The 23,969-nt window shown below is 36.9% G+C and overlaps 2 protein-coding genes across 2 annotated transcripts; one reads left to right on the top strand and one right to left on the bottom strand.

The window, feature by feature from the left end:
• Window positions 1–9,504: 9,504 nt before the first annotated feature.
• On the bottom strand, window positions 9,505–9,888 carry LOC136262257 (galectin-3-like). The gene has a single exon (XM_066056505.1). The coding sequence runs from the start codon at window positions 9,886–9,888 to the stop codon at window positions 9,505–9,507; it is 384 nt and encodes a 127-aa protein (XP_065912577.1).
• A 10,848-nt stretch (window positions 9,889–20,736) lies between these two features.
• Window positions 20,737–22,889, top strand: LOC136257933 (protein asteroid homolog 1-like). Its single transcript, XM_066051261.1, has one exon. It carries the CDS (start codon window positions 20,825–20,827, stop codon window positions 22,673–22,675), a length of 1,851 nt encoding a protein of 616 aa, XP_065907333.1. The 5' UTR covers window positions 20,737–20,824; the 3' UTR covers window positions 22,676–22,889.
• The last annotated feature ends 1,080 nt before the right edge of the window (window positions 22,890–23,969 follow it).

A 23,969-nucleotide genomic window follows, 5' to 3' on the forward strand; every position in this document is an offset into this window, starting at 1 on the left:
GTGGGGGCATGCTCCCAGACCCTCCTAGAATGCTCATACTTTGCACTTCGCAGAGTGTGCCTCACACACTGTGCAACAGCTCCTCTCTCATTGGCATGTATATAGTAGCAATTTCAACATTATAGTCAATGGCCTGACCAACTCAATTTTCCCTCCTCCGGCCCTGGTATAGCGGCACAACCAAAAAATTGTGAACTTTTTCATAAAACCATGAAACTTTCCACATAAAAAGTAGTCCTCATGACATGTATTTTTAGATATGGTGCCATCACTGATTTGACCTTTGGTTACCTTTACGGCCATAGATTGATCATTTTTGTTTTTAACTCCATGAGGCAGTAATTACCTTGTTAAAACACGGTACCAAAATAAAAATCTTGCTGATACAAACAACCTTGTTTTTATTTGAAGTCAATCAATAAATGATTTCATTCTTAAGTTATGACTAACTGCAAAATTTGATAAATTTATGCATAATTATCTGCCCACAGGTAATTCACACCTCAAGGGCAGGTAAATCTACAGCTAATAAAAATGACCATAACTTTGTAAATGAAATCACTTATTGACTTCAAATAAAAACCAAGTTGTTTCTATCAGCAAGATCTTTATTTTGGTACCATGTTTTAACAAGTTGATTACTGCCTCAGGCAAAAATGATCAATTTTCTGTACAAAATGGCCGTGAAGGTCACCAAAGGTCAACTCAGCAATGGCACTATATCTAAAAATAAATGTCATAAGGAGTACTATTTATGTGGAAAGTTTCATGGCTTTTTGAAAAAGTGCCTTATTGGTTATATAATTACTAGGACTGGGTCACATACAACCAAATATACATACACCATTGTAACAACTACACAACAGGGCATGTACATAGTCAGTTAGCGGTGTGTGTGTGTGTTGTGTGTGTGCATGTGTGTGTGTGTGTGTGTGTGTGTGTGTGTGTGTGTGTGTGTGTGTGTGTGTGTGTGTGTGTGTGTGTGTGTGTGTGTGTGTGTGTGTGTGTACATGTGTGTGTACATGTGTGTGTACATGTGTGTGTGTGTACATGTGTGTGTGTGTACATGTGTGTGTGTGTACATGTGTGTGTGTACATGTGTGTGTGTGTGTGTGTGTGTACATGTGTGTGTGTGTGTGTGTGTGTGCTGGTGGAAAAGATGCACACAAACAGACAAGGGTATCTGAAATCACACCACTAAAACAACTTTGATTGGCGTACAATTAAAAAAAACGGTGAACCCAATGATGTCAGTAGATTTGTCTATACATCATGGGTGTAAGAAATCTCTGAAGATGACTCAGTCAAGAAGTAAGGCTATATGCACGAAAAGGTGGTGAAGACATAATCAACACATGATCCCAGATCAAGCCAATATAGCACAATAGTGCCATTGTAACTAGAGGCCACCAGTAGCTAACTGCCAGTACATCAGTGCTGCGACAAAGGCATAGTGATGTGTACACACTACATATATACATGCATGCAGGGTATCTATACTGTAAATCTATTTGATGTGTGTATATAGTATATGGACATAATAATGCTGTTCACACAGTAACCATATTATGCATGCATTATGTACAATTCTACAAAAGTTTTATAGCATACATGTACACTCCACAATATATAGGCTAGCTATGCATTATTTGTATACACCTTATCTGAGTATTGTCAAATGGTTAATTCTTCCATGCCTGGTTGAAGCATTTATTTGCCAGGATTTTATGCATCGTTACTAATGGCTGTTTTCAACATTGCTTGTAGCTTGATGAGTAGTTTCTGTCTTTACTCTTAACAAGATGATTAGAATACATATTCGTTCACAAAATATCAATGCAAGAGCAACCACACTTGAATACGCTGAACCGGTGCTATGCGCAACTATATAGAATACTATTATGCTAATTTCTATTGAGCCAAATAAGATCACAGCTATTTTTAGTAATTTCCTGTTAATGTCAGTGACTGTTACTGAATTGCGTTTAGATAGAACACAGAACAAGACCATAATTAAGACAAATGCTGATGCTATTGCAAGTACAATGGCAAGAATTGTAGCTGTATTAAGGTACATTGCAACTGGGTCTTCTTCACCGTCAGACAATGGGATATAGTAACCATCATCAGTAATAAGAATGTCATTGTTTAAAAAGAACAATAAACTTATAGCAATATTAATAAGTAAACTGATTGAGATTGCCACACTTAAAAATATCCAAAATATTCTGAATTTTTCTTTAAATGTCTTTTCTTTTGGTGGTATGGTTTTAAAACTCTCATAGAATGTTACTGCAATCACCACAAACATTTCCAGTACTAACATTGCACTACAATGTAATGCAGTGGTAATGATTATAAGGAAAATAATGCACACTGTGTTAGATGTAGGCCAAACAAATTCCATTAATTGATAAATAAGATTGGCTATGTAGACTATTGATGAAAATATGGCTGTTGCTAGTAGGAGGAATAGAGCCATTGTGGTGTAAATCCTTCGCTTAATTATGAGAATAATTAGCAAAGTATTCACTAGTAATACTAACACTACAGCTGTAATATACAGTACTTGTTCAGTAAGAGTAATGGTGGCTGTATCTGCTTGAATGCAGGACACCATATTGCTGTTGGTTGTCCTTAATAGAATTATACTATCTGTCTTACTACACCCAATAATATACTGATCATCAAGATAAACAATATCCAGTACATCTCTGGTCTTGATCAAGACACTATTATATTATATTTATTATATTTATTACTGTGCAGCAATCAAAAGATTATAACGCACAGGTGTGGTCATAAAAGTTACTTAAGTTATTACAAAACTCATTAGGGGTAGAGGAATTAATTACATCAGCAGGGAGTTGGTTCCATAATTTGATGGTTGATGGGAAAAAGGAAAATTTGTATGCATCAATTAGAGTCATTGGTTGGTGATAGTAGCCACTCCTTAAACTTGAAAGTTTAGGGGTAAGATCATCTGTAGGCACAATCAAATATCCGTTAATTATTTTGTAAAAAGTACTTAATTTAGCTTGGGTTCTTCTTGCCTGTAACAATGGTAGATTAAAAGAAGACAACATGTTAGTAACACTTGAATATCTTGAAAAGTCATTAAAGCAAAATCTAGCAGCAGTTCTCTGGATTGATTCTAGCTTGTTTATATTCAACAAGGTGTGGGGATCCCAAGCAGACGCAGCATATTCAATGATTGGACGAACCATAATCTTGAAACAATTACATTTAATGTGAGTAGGACATTCGCGTAAGTTACGATACAAAAAGTTGTTTACTTGTTTGGCCTTGTTGGTAATCCTTTGGACATGCTCATTCCATGAAAGGTTGTTGAAATTGTTACGCCAAGGTATTTGGTATGAGCAACTTGGGCAATAGGTACAGCTTCAATGCAGTAATTAAAGACAATGGGGTTTTTCTTATTGGTAACTCTCAAGAATTCACATTTGCTGGGGTTAAACTCCATCTGCCAAATACGTGCCCATTGTGCGAGAGCATCTAGGTCTTCTTGTAATGCATGACAATCAGATTCAGATTTAATGTAGGAGTAGAGTAATACATCATCGGCATACAACTTTACTTTAGAGCGTACTCGAGAAGGTAAATCATTTATATACAATAGAAAGAGAAGTGGGGCTAGCACTGTGCCTTGAGGAACTCCCGATGATACTGGGGTTGGATGGCTCTTTTGGTTATCTAGTATGACATATTGTGATCTATCGGTTAAGAAAGATTTAAGCCAAAGTAGTAGTGCTCCATGAATTCCATAATGGTGAAGTTTTTGGAAAAGGCGTGCATGAGGTACCTTGTCAAAGGCCTTACGAAAGTCTAACAGGAGGACATCACATTGACTCTTCTCATTAAGGCACTTGGCAAAATCATTAATGGTGGTGATCAGTTGTGATTCACAGCTTCGTTTCTGTCGAAATCCATGTTGCCCATCACATAAAACTTCATGGTACTGTAAGTGTTTGGTAATGCTGGAATATACAATATGTTCTAAGATTTTACAGCAAATACAAGTTAAGGATACTGGCCTATAATTGCCTGGATCGGATCTGGCACCTTTTTTAAAAATTGGGACAACTGCTGCTGTTTTCCAAATGCTTGGTAAAACACCTTGGTCTAATGATGCTTGAAAGATAACAGTAAGGATTGGTGCAATCTCATATGCAACTTCTTGTAGGAAACGTGTTTGAAGGTTATCAGGTCCAGGTGCTTTGTTCACTTTGATGTTAGATAATAGCTGGGCTACACCATCTGAATGCACTACAATCTGTGGAATACTAGATAATGTTTCACCACTTAGGTCTGGGATATGAGATGTATCTTCGTGGGTAAACACGGATGAAAAGTAGTCTGCAAGTAAATCTGCCTTTTCCTGTGAGTCAGTATAGGTAGATCCCTGATGTTTCAGCGTACTGATTCCTGTGTGATCTAGTTTTTTGCTTTTAATATATGACCATAAACATTTGGTGACAACATTACTGTTAGGATCAATGAGATTGGCTACATACTGGTTAAAGCATTTGCGGCATTCATACTGACACTGTCTTTTAATATCCTTATATTTAGCCCAGTAATATTCTGTATTAGTGGCATGGGCATGATTGTAGGCACGTTGCTTTTTACGGGTTAGACGCTTGATGTGGCTGTTAATCCAAGGCTGGTGGTGCTTAGTTGAAGACAGTTTGGTCGGAACCAGATCCATGCAAGTATTACAAATGGACATAAAATCATTCCAGAGAATATCAACCGATGTTGACGTTGAATGTGTACTGACAAAATGTTGACAAAGTGACTGAGCAGTTTGCCTAATAAGATTAAAATCTGTATGGGACCAAAGATAGATAGTTCTTCTGGTAGGTGGTGGCAGGTCTGCTGTTATGGATGAGGTGACACATACTACTTCATGATCACTGATTCCATCAACTACATTGCAGCTTTCTAATAAACCTGGTCTATCAGTTATAAAAATGTCTAAAGTGTTTGAGCCTCGTGTGGGAAAATCTACCATTTGGGAAAGAGCAATATTATCTAAGAAATCCAAAAAAATATTATTCAAATTTAATGAGTTAGAGTGACCTGCAATGCTACCATCGCACCACTTGATATCTGGAAGATTGATATCACCACCAATCCAAAGACACACGGTAGTGTGTCGCGCGGCCAAGAAATCCGGCGACCACACCGTGATCAAGACACACGGTATCTCGCACGGTAGTGTGTCGTGCGGCCAAGAAAGCCGGCGACCACACCGTGAGTATATTTACAGGAAGAAAGAAAACAGCTTTTTCACGCATGCATAGCTCCATGGCCTCTTCTCCAAAGCACACTATTTTTGCATTATAGCTGTCCCCCAGGTAGGGTACGCCACACAGCAAATTAGATTAAATTCGCAACAGCCACAGTTTGCGAGATATGGGCGTCCAAAATTTCGTTTTAATTTCTTCGTTTTTTTCTTCTTATGCCGTACGGGGGGGTACGGGGGCTTCGATTTCTTTTCGCACACTTTGCAAAAATTGCTATAAAATGCAAACGTCTAACTCGATTGCCTCGATCTTTGGCACAAATTAAGAACGTGTAACGGTGGAGTCACGTACCAAGTTTGTTGTGAGTCTGAGTAGTATTCAAGGAGTTATGGACGTTTATTCACGTAAAAACAGATCAAACTTCTGTCACGGCTACAGGGTAAACCAAGCATAGAAATAACTTGAAAATTGTTGTGTAGATAGGCTGATTATCGTAGCAGTGCCTTTTGATTGTTTGAATAGCAATAGAGTTACAGCGACAAAGTTATAAAGCAAAAACTAAGCAAGTGTAAAATCGCGGGATCGTGATACTCTAATAGAGCAGTCACCACAAGGTAAAAAAGGTGTGCAAAAAATGTCGGAAAAAAACAACTTACCAGAGTTCGAACCAGGGACCTCCATACCTAACACCTGCATCCGTAACCACTGAACCACTGCTACCTTGACTGATCACCTCACTTAATTTCTGCTTTATAAATGAAATTTCTAGTTGAAATCTGCTTATAGTCAAACGTTTGTAATTTCATAGATCTACCAATAGAAGTTCTAGACTGTTCTAGAACATTCTATGTATGTTCTATTAGAAGTCCTCAAAAAAAATGTGCACTCTATTAGAGTATTACAATAATATTATCAAATGTTGAATTAAATCATGTAATGAAATACATTTATAAGTCTGTCTTCAATAATCATCATTGTATCTACATAGAAAAGAAGAAATGTGAGTAAAGACAAACCTCAAAGTCAGCCATAGGCTGGTTTTGGGGCCTTGTAAAGTACAAAAAGGAGTGAAATCCGCACAAAAACAGCCAAGCTGTGAAAAAATGGTGCGGCCTTAAAAAGCCTGGGTGAAAAAAGTTGTGAAATCAAAGGTGGCGGCCAAGAAATGGCTGCAATGACGTTAATGCTAAAAATTTTAATAATGGCTGTGTGCATTGTTAAAATTTATTAGCATTAACATCATCGCAGCCATTTCTTGGCCGCCACCTTTGATTTCACAACTTTTTTCACCCAGGTTTTTTAAGGCTGCACCATTTTTTCACAGCTTGGCTGTTTTTGTGTGGATAATCTTTACAGTACAGTTATCAACATGACAATATTGTGTAGTATTCACTGTACCAGTGACATCATCATCATACTGAATTGTACAATTGATAGTAGCCAGAGACAACTAGTCACTGTAATGATACTCTGAGAGAACAAGACTACAACTACTAGCAACATACTGAAAAATGTGTACAAAATCTACTAGTCAGCATGATAGAGTGTTAGGTATGTGTGGTATGGATGGCACTGACTGGTATGAACTTATATGGAATCAAAACAGAAACTGGATCTGGGAAAACCTGACACAGTCGTGCATTTTTCAAGTTCTTGTTTATACTAGCATTGGTACCTGTAGGACTGTCTCTCACATTTAATTTAATGCCACAAAAAAAGAGGCCATGCAAGCATTAAACACCACTTGCTATGTACCCTGTAGAAGGTGATGTTACTTAAGAAGCATGAGGTTTTCTTATACCATCCTGCAAGTATACTGGATTGGCCTAAACGGATAATTCAGCAGACAATATCCTTGTCCCAACCACGTGGAGTGAAATGCGGGTTCCCTTATCATATGCAACACAAATAACCAATGCACTGAGTGAATATTTCCAGGCTTGGGTGCTTACGTACAGGAAATATTGCTTGGGAGCTGTATCCTACAAAGGCATCTCAGGCATGGATGAGCATGTCATATTCTGATGGCACTGATGAGTGGAAAGATAGCACTTTTCGTATTGATCCATACTGGTTTATACACAATAACACTGATGCTTGCACTCTTTTCTGTCCAATATGGTGCTTCTACACAACAAAAATATCCCGGTTCTACTTCACTGGGGTAAAACTGTTTCCCAGCATGGACGATACAGATCATGATTGGAGAAACATAATGGTCCAGTCTCAGTATCCTCGCCTTCGCAGTTTCCTTGCTCTTCGCAGAGCTAAAGATTCAAAGCGAATCAGCTACTGGCATTAGTGACTTGGAGTAGATTTGTACAAAGACTAACTTGAAAGAACTGTAGCTGATCGATTTATAAATTAGCAATGCAATTCTAAAACACTATTATTGTAGGTTTAGAAACACTCCCATTTAATATTGAGATTATAGGCTAATGATATGCATAATGGTCATGACTATGTAAAAGCTTAAAACTAATAATAACATGCATGTACACAATTCTATAGTGGCTAAAATTGTGACAAGGTTAGAGTATCTGTATAGAGTTGTGCATCATTCACTGGCAGTGAAACATTACAAGCTGTGAATCTTCCAGATATTGAATTTCATTCAAAACACAAAGTATGCTGCTGAATTACTTCATCTTCAAGTTGCATATCTACCATTCAGCAAAGTGTGGGTGTGACATTCCATGCATGAAAGTACAACAGCTGTAGGTTCCAAAAGACTCTACAAACTTGTATGTAATACAGCAATTCTGTAAAATATAGCTAACCATAGATCAATTGCCCTGCAAAAATTACTGCATGGTACTATGATAAAGTTGGATGTCACCTTTAAACAATATAGATAAAGCATGCATGTATCTCTGAATTTGAAGAGTTTTCTATGGAATTTTAAGGTGTGAAGAGAGCTTTATAAAATGAGTAATGGTACGGCCTTCAAGGCTTATAAAGTAGTGATAACAAGGTTGTCCTAGTCAGCTTCTTTGACCACCAGTTTATAAGAGTGTCCAGTAAACATAATAGATGCAATATAAGGACAAATCCTTATAGTAAACATTTAACATTTGTTGCATAGATAATAAAACTGTTACACCTTATTCAGTCAGTAAGTTAAGTCACTAGGTTTAAGTCCTTGTAGGTTAGGTAATCCTAAGGCTGCAGCACATGTTGCTGTCAGACCTTCAGTGCTGGTCACTGTAAAGTGTTAATAATAATAATAATAAATAATAAAATAGAGTTAATTATGTTGTGGACTTGTGGTTAACTTTGTGGGTATAATTATATTGAAAGAGAAACCATTGGGTCTATTACTGCATCACTTATGTCATTCTACATAATTCATAAGATGATAAAAATTTCAACTTCTTCTTGCTTCCTTTGTTGTAATTACATAATAAACTAAAGAGACAATTAATTGTTGGTTCTTACAAAATCCTAGAACTCTCCAAACATCGTTAAAATATTCTTGCTAAAACTTTTATTTTGCCCTAAAATTTTTCTTACACTGTAACTCAAGGCCCAAAACTGAAACCGTTATACTGAAATATTGAAAATACCAAATATTATTATTATAGTACTGGTTACTTGTAAAACACAAGATGCTGTAGGATCAAAATTAACTGCATGCATGTTCACAGTAGAAAGTGTACATCGTTTTTTTTCCTTGCCCCTTAGTACGTTTCCATATATTTCCATTTAAGGCAAGCAAAATACCTATATATTTTTATCTGAAATACTGAAGAAAGGTTTTTGGCAACACCCCAGAGCCCTAGCACTAAGAGTACATAATAATAGAGTATATATAGGGAAGACAGAGTACATGGGTAACTTCAGTGGATTCATAAAACGTACTGTGCTCAGACCATACACAATCAACTATATCCACCAATGGTGACAAATGGGCAACAATTTATTGCTCTATGAAGGAGGTTGAAATACTACTATATCAACGAGTCTTCTGTTCAATTGAAGGTATTAATTTCATATGATGTTTTACTGATTGGAGTAGAAGGGTTTGAGTGCAGTGGTTATATTGAGAGTTAGGTACTGTACCCTCTGCCCTCCTCTATTATTACTACTCTAGCTGGTACAAATAATACACTTCCAAAACATGGAAGCTGCAATACCTTTTAACTCCAAAATTTTAATCAAAATTCAATACTGCACATCTAACTAGTTAACTAAATGAAATTTTAGGTCACAAAACAACTAAACAGTCAACAAGTTAATAAAATACACTGAGACTAATCAATTTTGCTTCTTTGTTGGTACCCTTCCAGCCCCACTCAGCCGCACACACAGAGGCAACTGGTAATCTATGTCGATAGTTATGGACCACTTTACCATTAACCAGAATAACAAAGTGCTCTGGCTTGGCTTCCACTCTGACAGTGATGGGAACTCCACTGCTAAAATCAAATCCACTCGGACGTTCTTCTCCTCCCCAGCCACCAATGTGAGTGTTTAGAACTAAAACACGTTCCTCCCAGCGAGGATTGACATGAAGAATGATATTGTTGCTACGATCCCTCAGGTTTAAGGTTGGCCGACCATTGTCAGGTGTAATGTATGTGACTTCAATTGCCATACCAATACCAAACTTGTCCATTGTAATTGAACCCATACTGCACTTCTAGTCCAAGTATGTACACCTATAGAAAACACATGCACAGTTAGTCTAAGGATGATAATATCATAAAACACAAGACTTTCACAATTTTCTGGTAAACATTTGTTATTCTAAGTAGACTTGACTGGGTAGGTTCACTAGGTTTAGCATTTAGATTAATACCACGGGCTATACAATTAACAGTATAACATACATACCACGGGATTTAAACCCTATACTAAGCTGATAAAATAAGTCATGTGATCTTAAAGTGTATTTTTCATTCAATTAGTAAAATTTTAAACTAGTGTTTGCACTATTTGTTTCAGCTCAACAATAAAGTCTGCAGCACTTTTATTGTCAATCTGGTAAAACTGATAGTAAATCAAAGTGAGTAAACACAGTCATTTGTTATGTATAGGTCAATCTGTAACTGCAGTTTACCTCAGTGAATAGCCAAGGCCACAAAATAGTGGTTAAGAATGAATGGTCAAGAATGAATATTTTAGTGCTGTTTTTGATGTAAAGTGTATGTTCCGGCACTGTGTAATCACATGCATGCCCATAGAACAGCAACACATGAGGATCCAAAATGGTTGCACTTCTATATTGAAAACTGAAATGCATATGGGACAAAGTCTGTCACTTGGCAGATCATGTTAGAGATGCTATGTTTAGCACTGATAGCTGAAATCTTTCTAGCTGGTGTTAAGTTATAGAAAACAGTCTAGATTCACAAGACTGCTGCTATACCTACCAGGGATCTGTCATCACAATTACAATTTTAATACTAGTATATAAGGAACAATAAGTCGCCAACTTTTCCATCACAACTAATAGTGACATCATTTACTAAACATTTGGTACACGCGATCAGTGCCTCAAGTGCTACCCAGTGGTACTATAGTCTGAGGACAAGAATTGCTGCTTTACATGTTATAAAGAGATTAACAAGTCACACACCTAAAGTACATGGAGCTATTTTTGGTGCTTTGTTCAAGATTTCAGATGAGTGCTCAATGATGGCCATACCAGGTCCTTAATTACTAGTTCAAATTATGGGTTTATCTTTGTGACATATATACCTTAACAGTTTGTTTTTAAGTCCTACAATTTCTATGCTGTTATCCATCATAAAACTATTTAGGGAAGTTTTCTGGGGATCCAGAAACCTCTTTGATTTTATGGGCTTACAGCAGGAACATAGTTTGGCAGCACAAGTCAAACATGTAACAAAATGGGAACAGCACAGCTACAGTGTAACAGGAAACTTTTATTACTGATAATACAAAGCATTTATATTTATGCTTTGTATAGTACTTTTATAGTACTTTATATAGTTACAATACTTTTTTTACAAAGCCACGGGTATATGAGGGTGCCCTATGTATTGAAAAGTCAAGAAAGTTTTTGTTATTATTATGGCACCTATTTCATACAGTACTTTGAGCAGTCATACTGTATAATCTTGCTTTGATGATGCATAGGACCTTTCTGTAGCTAATAACTAACTAAAGTAATTAACAGTTTATGGTTTTGGTTATAACCAAAGATATAATTTTATATTGAAAATCCAACTTTTTAATGGGGCAAGCAACTATGTCCTATGGCTTCTGTGAATAAAATTATGTATTTTATATGAAGCTGTAAAACCAACGTACATACTATTCTCCACCTTGTGAATAAAACAAGTTTTAGTTGAGACATTGACCTTCTGTTTAGTGCAAATCTAAGTGAAATCCTCTGAAGTATGTGCATATTAAGGCATGGTTACAAACCACTATCATTTTAACACTAAAATTCATTCTCCTCCTACAGCAACTTGTGAAACTCCCCAAAATTCCTTGTAGTGGTTTGTCATAGTATTATCTTTAAAAGTATGGAAACAGACTTTTAGATATGGCTACTATGGCTTCAAAGGAGATGAAAGCTTTTCGTAGGTAACACGTTACATTAGCAAGCAAATAACTTGAGTTATATTACCTGTTTTTACAGCAGATTTCGTTATATTACTTTGTTACCACAAAAGAAATAATTATTACGTAACGTGTTACTTATGTAACGCATTACCCCCAACACTGGTAGTGTGCTTCCGCTTCCTGTGTCCTTTTCTGAAATACGTGGAAAAATTCTGATATTAATATCCAAATTTTTTCAGAAATTCATATACTAGGTTGCAATTTAATTGTCATAATGAACTTTTTATTAAACCCAGCAAGAAGTTCAAGTGGCATGATATATATTATACTCTAATAGAACGGTCAGTATTACCATAAATATACTCTAATTGAGCAATCACTTCATTACTGCTGAATCCCAGCCAGATACATACTGCATAAACATGATTTCATAGGACTAGAGTATAACTGTCAGGTAGCTTGATTATTTGTTTCTAATCCACCAAAATTTGGGAACCCAAACAGTCAAGAAAAAACCCAAAAAAATTGTGGAGCAATACAAAATAAAGAAATAAAGGAATGTTTTAATGTTGCTAGTAACAGATGGATGGGATATTTGAGGTGGCCTAACAGTAACAAGTAGCTCCTCACTGTGGTGATTTTCTTCAACTACGTCAAAATTAACAATGGCCTCCTTTATACATGAATATCATCAAGTGTCAGCTCACATGTCACCTAATGTGCTATCAAGTTGGCACAAGTTTCTTTGTGTGCGTTATTCCTGCAACTTAAAAGGTTAAGATAAAATGCTTTAGTACAATTTGCTACCAGCTTTAAAAGCTGCTAATCTTATTTAGTTATTACTTAAAGCACTGACGCATGTGAGTATAGAAAATACAGCCTGGGAGGTGTACACACAAGCATAAGTAATGCTTTTAAGTCTCATGTACCCAATCAGTAAGCATCAATAGGGAGGATTAGTTCGGCTAGTTTCTAGCCATTTACAACGTCATATACCTGATCAATCCTGCTGTATGAGTATGGTTGTTTTCGTAACATTCCTTTCATAACTGTACTGTATCTTTACAGGCAAGTAGAATTCTAGGAAAATGGGAATGGGAACGACCAACTGAAATGCCTGATAAAGGTCATCATGTAAATATACAGGTTGGATTTTGTAACGCAATGCTTCTTTGCAACGTTATTTGATCCTTCCGTTAAAACGATTGAAACACTCTAATAGAGCAGTCATGTCAAGTCACCTGCATTAAAATACTCTAATAGAGCAGTCAAGAATGTATTATTAACTATCCCGGACTATAGTTGTCATAGATTAAGTACACCCATAGACTAGCTAAGTCATCAACATTGAAAGTTAGCTACTCCTTTGAAGCTATAAACAATATAAAAGATTAGCTGAAAGAATAGGAATCTGGCGTTGTTTTGAAAATCAACCGAAAATTGCTTTTACATACTTATTGTAATGTCTTATAGCCATACCTGCTAGTTAGAGTTCAATATCTTCCTTCTTGGCTAAGATATTGCCATTCAAAAATTTTTTCCCATAGTCACCCATACAAATTTACGAACGTCCCCACACTACAGCGACCATTTTTATGTCTGTGACATAATTTCAGATAAGGCTCATTAAGATGTCATTACATTGGATATGGTCCATTACGGAATGAAATATTATATACATGGTGCTGTTAAAGAGATGGGGCAATAGTCAGATAGATCATTACGATTTCCCTTCTTGAACATGGGACAGATATTTGCAGTAAACCAATCAGAAGGAAGGATTCCTGAGTTCAGCGACTGCTCAAAGATAACTTGCAAAATAGGAGCAATTATTATTGTGATTTAAATACTCGATGTCTTGTATGTGCTATTACAGGTTTTTGGAATTGCATTTCCAATTGACTTCGTCCCGTTTGCAGTAGAGTTCGTCGCTTTTGCAGTAGAATTCATCCCATTTGTAATTGAATTCGTCACTTTTGCAATTGAATTCATCACTTTTGCATTAAAACTTGTCGCTTTTGCACAAGAATTCGTCATAAGTACATTGACTGCAATAAACCAGCCGCTCACCACAAGGTGGATCATTTTTGCCATGGAGAATATCACTTGAGACACTACAGAGTAACTGGAGCTGGTTATACGTGAAGCCATCACCAATAGTGAAGCACAATTGTGAATGCTGTGTAGCAGAATTATTGCCTTATATAGAGTTGTTTACAACAGTTGTACTTCAACAAGATCATTAAGCGCAGCTGCTACATCTTGCTTTTATGTTTACTACAGCTGCCAATCTTGCTACGGACGAATTCTATATACTACAAAAGTAATGAACTCCACTGCAAATGGGATGAAATCAATTGTAAAGGTGATGAATTCAATTGCAAAAACCTGTAACCGTGTCTACATACTGTAATTTTTACCTCTCTGGCACAATTTAGGTAGTGTATCATTAGTGACCGTAGTCATGTGAGCCTGATTGGATTCGATAAGTGCTTTTATAATTTAACAGCAGATGACAACATTGTTACTACTAACTACACTTTATGAATCATACAGTTGTTTTATGCCAGGGTTCATATTTTTAAGCAGTTGAGTGTAAAATTTTTGTAGTCAAGGTATAACAATATTTTCCCTATTTCGAGTGGTTAACAATGTTCAAATTTCACCATACTTCGCATGTGACTTCTTTGTCGATGGACGACTATTACTGTGATGTGAGGAAATTTTGGCTATCATTCAATTGATGCCTGTAGACAAAAACCCGTTTTTGGAGCACAAAATCATTCCCAAATGATGCAGCAATAGGAAATCTACCTCACCAATCAAACTACCAAGGTGAAGGTTTACTCACAGAAGAAGGTTGAACTCCAGTATCGTGAAGGCTACAGAGAGGTACGGCTTGCAGCCACAGATTTTGTAGATATTTCAATCAATTTCTTCCCCAAGAAGGAAAGGAATTTACCGCCACTGCAGCTGTATTCAAGTAAGAGTTAGTCAAACATGTAACAGCATTTGGCAAAAAAATTTGAAGATGTCAGTTTTTTACATTACCATTAATACCGCACAAGGGGTCTGACACTTCGAGAAATCTCTTACACTCCTGTGGTAGAAATCAGAATCAAGCTTGTAACCTCTGTTTTCTCTGTAAATTTCACCATAAACAATAATAAAAAAATTATGTCAGCAAAATCAAACTTTGAAATCAGAAATCATAAGGAAATTTCATACACGATTAGTGTCGGATCCCTTGATACCGCATCAAAGTAATTTCTCCCTTCACAAAACTGCTATCCATGATACTGTTGTTCTCAGATATGGATGGATCCAGCCAGGCTCCTTCAACATTGTGCCTGTGGAACTAAGTTCACTGTTTAACATTCTTTACATGTCTCAAGGGTGGCTTTCCATCAATTCGTCACAATGAGATTCGTGATTTGACAGCTAGTGTACTGACTGAGGTCTGTCATGAGGTTGTGTTGAACCCCATTTACAACCAGTCACAAGTGAGCAGTTCATCCTAGCTTCAAACACTGAAGATGGCACTCGCCTAGACATTTCAGCTAATGGATATTGGAGAGATTGTTGTGAGAAGACCTACATTGATGTAAATTTTTTAAACCCACAAGCAACAAGTAATTGTACCAGTAATACTAGGGACATTTACAGATAACATGAATTATGTAAGAAGCGACCGTATGAAGCTTGCATACGTGAAGTTGAACAGAGTTCCTTTACTCCTTTAATTTTCTCAGCCACAGGGGTATGGCTAATGAAACAGCAGTTTTTTACAAGTGCCTTGCCTTTCTGCTATCTGATAAATGGGACTCAAATTACACAGCTGTAATGGGATGGGTACGATGCTGCTTGTCTTTTTCACTCTTAAGATCAGCAATAAGATGTTTAAGGGGATATAGATCATCTAAGGGCAGATTTGGTCACTCTTAGAAACAGCACTGGTCGATCTCATCCAGATGGAGACCAGACTGCCATCACTTCTGTAGTAGCTGTTATTGTTTTTGTACATTTAATTCATTTGTTTCATGGCTAAAAACTTATTTAATACCATGGAAAAAATCAAAGTAAAGAATAGTGTAAGACAAATTTATTGCATGGCTGAATGTATCCCACCCCTGATTAGACTAGTCTGGCATCAGCGTAAGACAAGACTTGTGCAGCTGCCTCTATATGTACAGCACCAATCAGATTGCAGCATTTGTTTATGATGTTATTCATCAGGCTGTAATGGGTATTTCTCAGGATTCTTAGTGATATTCAAGACGATGTTGTGGACGTTGTTGAGGATTCCAGGGTTCTACCTTAACTGTGAATCAGGGGGTATGACAGTTCTACAAATCAAGTATGCCCTTCAGTTCCAAATCACATATCTTCAGCGATTCGCCCATGCAAATAATTAATGCTGCTTGAAAACTGGTCTCAAAAACATATTACAAACAATACAAGCTCACAGTGATACAATACTAGTTCTTAATCAAGAACTAATGTCCTTCAGAACCCAGTAATAACCTTAGAAATCACACTAAAGCAATCACGCGTGACGTTTCAAATCAAGTTTCAAATCACAAATCTAATTTCAAATTACAAATCAAGTTCAAATCACAAAGTGATTTCAAATCACGTACAAATTTGCGAAGGTGTTGCACCCCTCGCTGTGAATATAACTATCTACAAACAGTTAAATTCCAGCTGCACAAGCCTTGTAATCTAGAGTCACTAAACCCTCGCCTTACACCAAGGGTCTGGCTATATACTCCAGACTATATATTATTGTTATCAATTTTACCACGAGGGAAGGCATACACGAAAGGCAAAGCCTGTACAAGGTGTCAGCCCAAAATATAACATTACAAAAACAACAAAGAAATTTACAAAACTACACTAAATACAAAATACACAAAAACAAACAAAAGCAGAGATACAAAACATCAATTAATACACATATAACAGTACAGGTATAAAGAATGCCGGAGGTTGGAGTCATTGAGAATGTTTAATGGTATGGAATACCACAGAAAGACAGACTACAACTATACTATCAATTTAATACTGAAATCAGAAGTGCCAACTCCAACGCATTAGGCATGAGTCTCACTCTTTGGCTACTATTCTCATGCTCTAACGCCTCACCCTCTGTTTCTCACTCTTTCAGCTTAGTTTCTCATGCATTTCTCACGCCTCATGTCTTCATAATTAGCCCTGTGCTTAAAACTGGACAAGCCCTGCGCTTAAAATTGGACGAGATGGTGTACGAGTTTCGTTTTCTTCAGGTATAAATGTCTGCATCATACACTGTTGACTCCACACTATTTATGTACTTTGAGCATGTCGTGACCTTTTCTTTTTGGTCTTCACGAAAAGTCTAACTGTGTTTGTCGATCAGAAACCAGTCACCAAAAATCCTGAATGAGTTACTCCTAAATTTTTTCAAGAGGTTGGCATCTCTGCTAAAATTACAACAAGACTTAAATACACTAAATACTTGGGCTAAAACATGGCAAATGAAATTTAATGTTGAAAAGTGTTGCATTCTTCAGTTATCCAAACACCACCATAAAACAACATTTCTTTATCACATGTCAAACAAACCCCTCAAAGTTGTTGAACAGCACTCTTACCTTGGAATAATAATAGATCACCATCTTTCTTGGGGACCACAAGTTAACCATGTATGCAACAAGGCAACCAGACTAATCGGTTTTTTACAACGTAACTTAAGAAGCTGTTCACGTGCACTTAAAGAACTAAGCTATAAACAATTTATCTTACCTGTGCTGGAATATGCTGCTGCAATTTGGGACCCATACCACCTAAAGGACATAAATAAAATAGAAATGATACAACATAGAGCAGCTAGATTTGTCCTGAATCGACCATGGAGAAGGAATATGCGAGATAGTATAACTGATATGCTAACATCATTAGAATGGCCACCACTCCAATTAAGGAGAAAATGTGCAAGATTATCTCTACTATACAAGATTATCCACAACCTAACTGAAATACCTAACAGCTACTTACCAACATTATCACCTGTCACTATTACAAGATCTAATCATGAACAAAAATTCCTACACTATCATACATCAATAGACAATTATAAGTACTCATTTTTTCCAAGAACAATACCAGAATGGAATGGACTACCACAAGACATCATCAACCAACAAACTATTGACAGCTTCAAACAATTATTATACAATCACTTTTAATTTAATGTACATTAGCACTTATGCCCCAGGCGGGCTCTGCTAATTAAACAATATAATAAAATGTGAAGTGACTATCGGGAAGGGGGATTTACAACACCTGTCACAGTGATATATGTTTCCCCGGGTAATGTGTTTCCCGCACACATATCCCTAGGGATCCGTGTTTCCCCGCACACATATCACTAGGGATCCGTGTTTCCCACCAAAAGCTGTCAGTGATATGTGTTTCCCGTAGCGATTTTTTAAATATTTCACCGCACACACATATCCCTAGGGATTCGTGTTTCCCCGCACATATATCACCAGGGATCCGTGTTTCCAACTCAGATATAGCCGTTGTGCAGTAACTCCAAGGTCTATATGGCTAGTTGCAAACAGTACGCGATCCAACCATTCAGTAGATATATTGCTATCTAGCTAATAGACACCCATGCATATTGCATGTATTTAGCTATAGTTAGCTAACTAGCTAACTAGCTACTATATAAGCTAATACAATAATTATACTAGCTAGCTATACTAATAATCAGAACTATAGTCATTTAAAATAAACTTTGTTGCTCTTCTCTGGACCTGCTCAATAAGTGTGATGTCCTTGACAGGGGCGGATATAGGATTTATAAAAGGGGGGACTAACTCAAGGTACTAATCTCTTGGGTAGAGGTGTACAAAGCACACTTCCCAGCATGCAAAGCATGCTGGAACTAGGGAGTCTGGGGGCATGCTGGAACTAGGGAGTCTGGGGGCATGCTGGAACTAGGGAGTCTGGGGGCATGCCCCCCAGGAAATTTTGAAAAATAGATGCTAAAATACTGCAATTTGGAGACATTCCCACATAAAATTCATAATATTTTCTGCCTGTAGATTATATATACTGCCTTTAGATTATAGGTATGGCTCTCTGAAGTATTTTGCTAATGGAAAAGTTTGGGTAGGTACAGACAACCAAGTACATGATGCACCCCTCCCACAATTGCACAACACTGAATAGGTGCATGTTAGAATAATGTTGAAAGTGGAAAATTTTGAAATTTGAACAATACAAGATTGAATCTGCAGCATTTTCAATGGAAATTGTGTACCTGAATTAAGTATTGCCTCACATATTAACTACACAAGTGGATGAATGAAGCCCTTTAAACAGACCAATGCACTTCATTGTATGTATAGGTGCAGGCAGATTCAGAAAAATTTCATAACAGAACCAACTACATCTTTCCAGTGAATGTTCTATTAGAATAGTTAGCTGATTGCTCTATTAGAGTATCTCGATCTTGTACACCTCCAATGCTGATCCAGGTTCTTGTCGCATAAACTTTAGCATAAATCCACTGATAATACCTTGGAAAGATGTTTATAAGGTGGTTTTATGAGTATTTGTATTATTATAGTGATCATATAATTATGCTAAGACAAAATTTCATTATGATTTTCAGCATATTGATCACTGAAGTAAAGCCTAAATATGAAGGGGAGCTTCAGCCCCCAAAGCCCTCCCCCCCCCCCCCCCCCCCCCCAACCCCCCGGATCCGCCCCTGCTTGATATGGTTAGGTTTCCAAATCACTGAACAGCATATAACTTGCGATCTCACTAAGGAAATATACAAAGTTCTCTTGGCTGTCACTGTTTGATGCTTGCTAAAGCTGCGATGGAGCAGTCCTAGCATTCTGTAGGTCTTAGGGATTATGTTTTTGTAGTGTTGATCCCAAGATAGGTCTGATGACATTATAATACCGAGATCTTTATGTGAACTATTTGTTAAAACCTGTGTGTCAGCTATTTTGTAATTATAGTGATGACTTTTGCATTAATATAGGTGGACACTCTTTTATGAATTAAAGAACATATTAACATATTATTTCTCGTACTCCACAAAGTTGCTGAGTCTAAATCATTTTGAAACAGTGAAATATCTAACAGTATTATAAATCTTGGTGTCGTCAATGAATAGTAAAGTTTTACTGATGGTAACACAAGATGGTAAATCATTCATGTAAATAATGAAGAGTAGAGGTCCCAAAATACTCCCTTGGGGAACCCCAGATAGAACCGGCAAAGGGGTAGATAATGACTGACTGCATGCCAAAGCTGTAGCTACATTGATTAGTTATACATAGCTGCAACCACATGATTTACTCTATATAGCTAGAGATAGTATTTTATTGTATACATGTATTTGTAGCTACTGTTTTATTAAACTGATGCTATAGCTACATAGCCAAATCACAGCACAGTTTAGCAGTTATAGTTGAATACCAGTGAATGGCTTGATTTCCTCCATCAACATGTATACTTATAATATCTATCTAGTTGTATAGGTATGGCTAGCTATGATTATTAAAAGTGCATGCGCGCCTATGCTAACACTACGTACGTTGCACATGACTTTATAAAGGGGAAACATATTACCCGGGGAAACACATATCACTGTGACTTGTAGGTCGCTAGCGAGTTAGTGATATGTGTGCGGGGAAACACGGATCCCTAGGGATATGTGTGCGGGAAACACGTTACCCGGGGAAACATATATCACTGTGACACCGGCAACATTTAATACACTCTATCAGAGTCACAGTTTTCACAGGAGTTTCTATAGTAACGAAACAACTCACTACAACTTGAGGAGGATCTACAGTCAACCAATCGTGCAAAGAGCGAGACCTCGAGATATTCCTAGTGAAAGTAAAATATTTTTGATGGCGCGAATTTAGAGCATCATTTCGGGCCACGCCCTTTGTTTACGAGGAGATCAATGGCATTATTATTATTATTATTATTTTAGGTAACAAATGGGTATCCCTAGATTAACATCATTTGTCCAGAACGAGTTTAATGGTTGGCGAAGAAGTGTTGTACAAGGCAAACTAGTTATCGATGGATTTTCGTTGTGTCACGCTCTTTTTCACGAGCACCTAGCTGAACATGACTACATATTTGGTGGAGACTACGTTTCGTTTGCAAAATACATTGAGACATTCTTCTTCACATTGAAGCATAACAGAATTGAACCCTTTGTGATATTTGATGGTACTGATTATGACTTGAAGAAAAGGAAGACACATGAAGCTAGGAGACTACATGATGCTGAAGTAATTATGAAGTTGCTGTATGACCCCGACACAGTTGAGAACGATGAGCATGTCTTGCCCCAATTAACGTATAATGTCATGATACATACAATAATATCAGTTCTCGGTGACGACCATTTTTATGTTGCAGATGGTGATGCTGACGTTGATGTGGCCAGTTATGGTATATCACATAAATGTCCTGTGTTGAGTGCCGATTCAGACTTTTATGTATTCCCCCTGACACACGGCTATATACCATACTCAAAATTTTATTGGCACAAAACAGATACAGTCGGTGCAGTTATCTATGGAATGTTCTTTTACTGTGAAGTGTTTGCAAAAGAGTTTGGCATTGCTGACCAACGCTTGCTAGCCCTTCTCCCGGCTATTGCTGGTAATGATACCATTCAACCATTAGACAAAGACATGGTGTCAGAAATTATATCAGAACGTCACAAAAGTTTTATGGATACCATTGTACACTATGCTGCTGACTTCAAAACAGTAGAAGAATGCAAAAGCAAACTGCTTGGATGCAAAATAATAGATCCTACAATTGTAATTGAAAACCTAGAAAAAGCTCTTCAAGATTATTTTATACTGTCCCAAGTAAATTACAGTGGCTTAGGAACAGTACTTAAATGCAAGAATGGTTCTCTTTTGCCAGAATTTGTGTTACAGAGAATTCGAACCGGTGCATATTCTAGACTTATTGCTGACGCAGTCTGTCTGCAAGAAGTAGACCTCAGAGTTGCACTTGAAGATATGATATCACAAAATTGGTGTCACTTAATTGGATTGCCTATCAGAAGAGTTATATACGGCATTCTTTGTGGTGCCAGTGCCACCATTCAAGAAGTTCAGCGACACAATAAAAGTTCAACAGAGTTCTCCAATAGTTCTGTACATGCTTTGGGGTCCATAACATATCATGGAAATCAAATCCCATTACCTTCACTTGATTCTTTAGTTTCCGATCATGAAGTAAACTCTGCAAAGAAAATCTTGTATACAGTTTTGGAATGTAGAGAGAAGGATTTTAAAAAGCTTTCTAAAGATTACCGACTTCTGTTGGCAATAACTCGATATTGGCATACCCACTGTACAGTTAGGGAGAGTACTCTGTTTCTCCAATCATTTCTTTTATTTCTGCAAAAGCCAAATAAAGTGGCTATTACCAAGGAAGACAAGGTACAATTTTCACTTGCTTCATTTGTACATGCAGTTTCACAGTGGCAGTCTCTTTATAACAATGTACACTGTTTTAACCAGTTACTCCATAAGCCTCTACCATTACCAGAGCCCTCTGACTTTCTTGAATGCTCCAACTTGTACAGTTACACAATTGCTGTTGCACAAGTAGGAATTTCACAAGTACTGCAGCAGAATGATTTAGATAAAAGTGCCTATTCTGCTTTCTTTGATGTAACTTGTACTGTCAAAGAACAGCCAAAGTGTAAAACAGTAACGCCAACAGCAGACACTCCAACAGCAGACACTCCGGCTACAAGTAACAGTTCAGATACTTGCAATTGCAAAAAACGTTTTGCATCACTTTCCATAGATTGATCTTGAGTAACAGACTGTTACGATATACCCAAGAACATTGTACTTTTGTGTATAGGTACGTATTTTAGAACTCAAGTTCACTGACTAGTTTAAAAGTGATGTAAACAATTATACACTAATGCAGTAGCTATTATTACAATGATTATGGCTGTGTGTTTGATCATGCATACTCTGTTCCCTTTTATACAAATATGTACATGTATACCTAATGGAATATGGAATGTAAACAGCTAGCTAAAGCAATAGTCCAGTCCACATACAGTTCTACAACTGCATGCATAAACTGATGTTTTAATGTCTGTTGTAAAGACCACGATATTGAGCCCAAATCTATTTCCAGAGAAACTATACACAGTCTATTTGATTAAGAATCTCTTTAATCAACAGCAGTAAAAAATACAGCAGCAACAGCAAAATAACAACAGCACACCAGTAGTACAATAACACCAGCAAAATGTACATGCTACACTATCTATTTATACACAATTCTCAAGAAAGTTCTAGAGCTTGCCAGATTCAACCTTTACATCTACACTTTCAATGTTGACTGTTTCACAACAACTAAGTTTATTTTTATCTTTATTCCAATGTCATTTTATATACTTATCAGTTTTCTTTTCAGTAGAAATATAGATGGTATTGTAAAAAATAAATAACTATCAGATTAGCTAGCTATACTGTGTTCATTGCAGATGGTTTTGGTGCATTAGTTTACAAGTTGGAAAAGACTCCTGTACAAGGCAAACTACGTATACACTGTTAAAATTCAGGTGTTGGTGTGACACCTACTATGATTGTATAGGGGTGTTGCGATAGCATCTCAAATTAAAGGTGCTACAACTACACCTGTTGGGTGTTCTCTAACATATAGCACCCCAAAAGAATGTGTGTGAACATCCTTTGTGCTTCTCAACACCTCTGTGTCAGGGTCTCATGAAGACACCAGTCATGGTAATCTGTTATATCTGGTGTTGCCTAATCTATAAGCCTTGTATATGTTCAAGCACCCTCTTTGTAGTTCTAAACTCTCCTAGTTCCAAAATTCAACAGCAATCATAAAAACATCCATTATGCTGATTTGTAGCTAAAATATACATATGCTAAAATGTATTAGTCACTATTATGCAAGATAAGCACTTGCATGGGTGATTATATATTTAATGTTGAGTAAACTTGGCATTGTTTGCTCTTGATTGGTTAAAACTAGCTTGTTTGGGATAGTATATTAAGTGCTGCACTTAACTCTGATGGGATGTGGTGAGAACACCCAGGGTGTCAGTAGGTGATTCTGTGA

Source organism: Dysidea avara, chromosome 1, assembly GCF_963678975.1.
Source record: "Dysidea avara chromosome 1, odDysAvar1.4, whole genome shotgun sequence".
Classification (NCBI taxonomy): Eukaryota; Metazoa; Porifera; class Demospongiae; order Dictyoceratida; family Dysideidae; genus Dysidea; species Dysidea avara.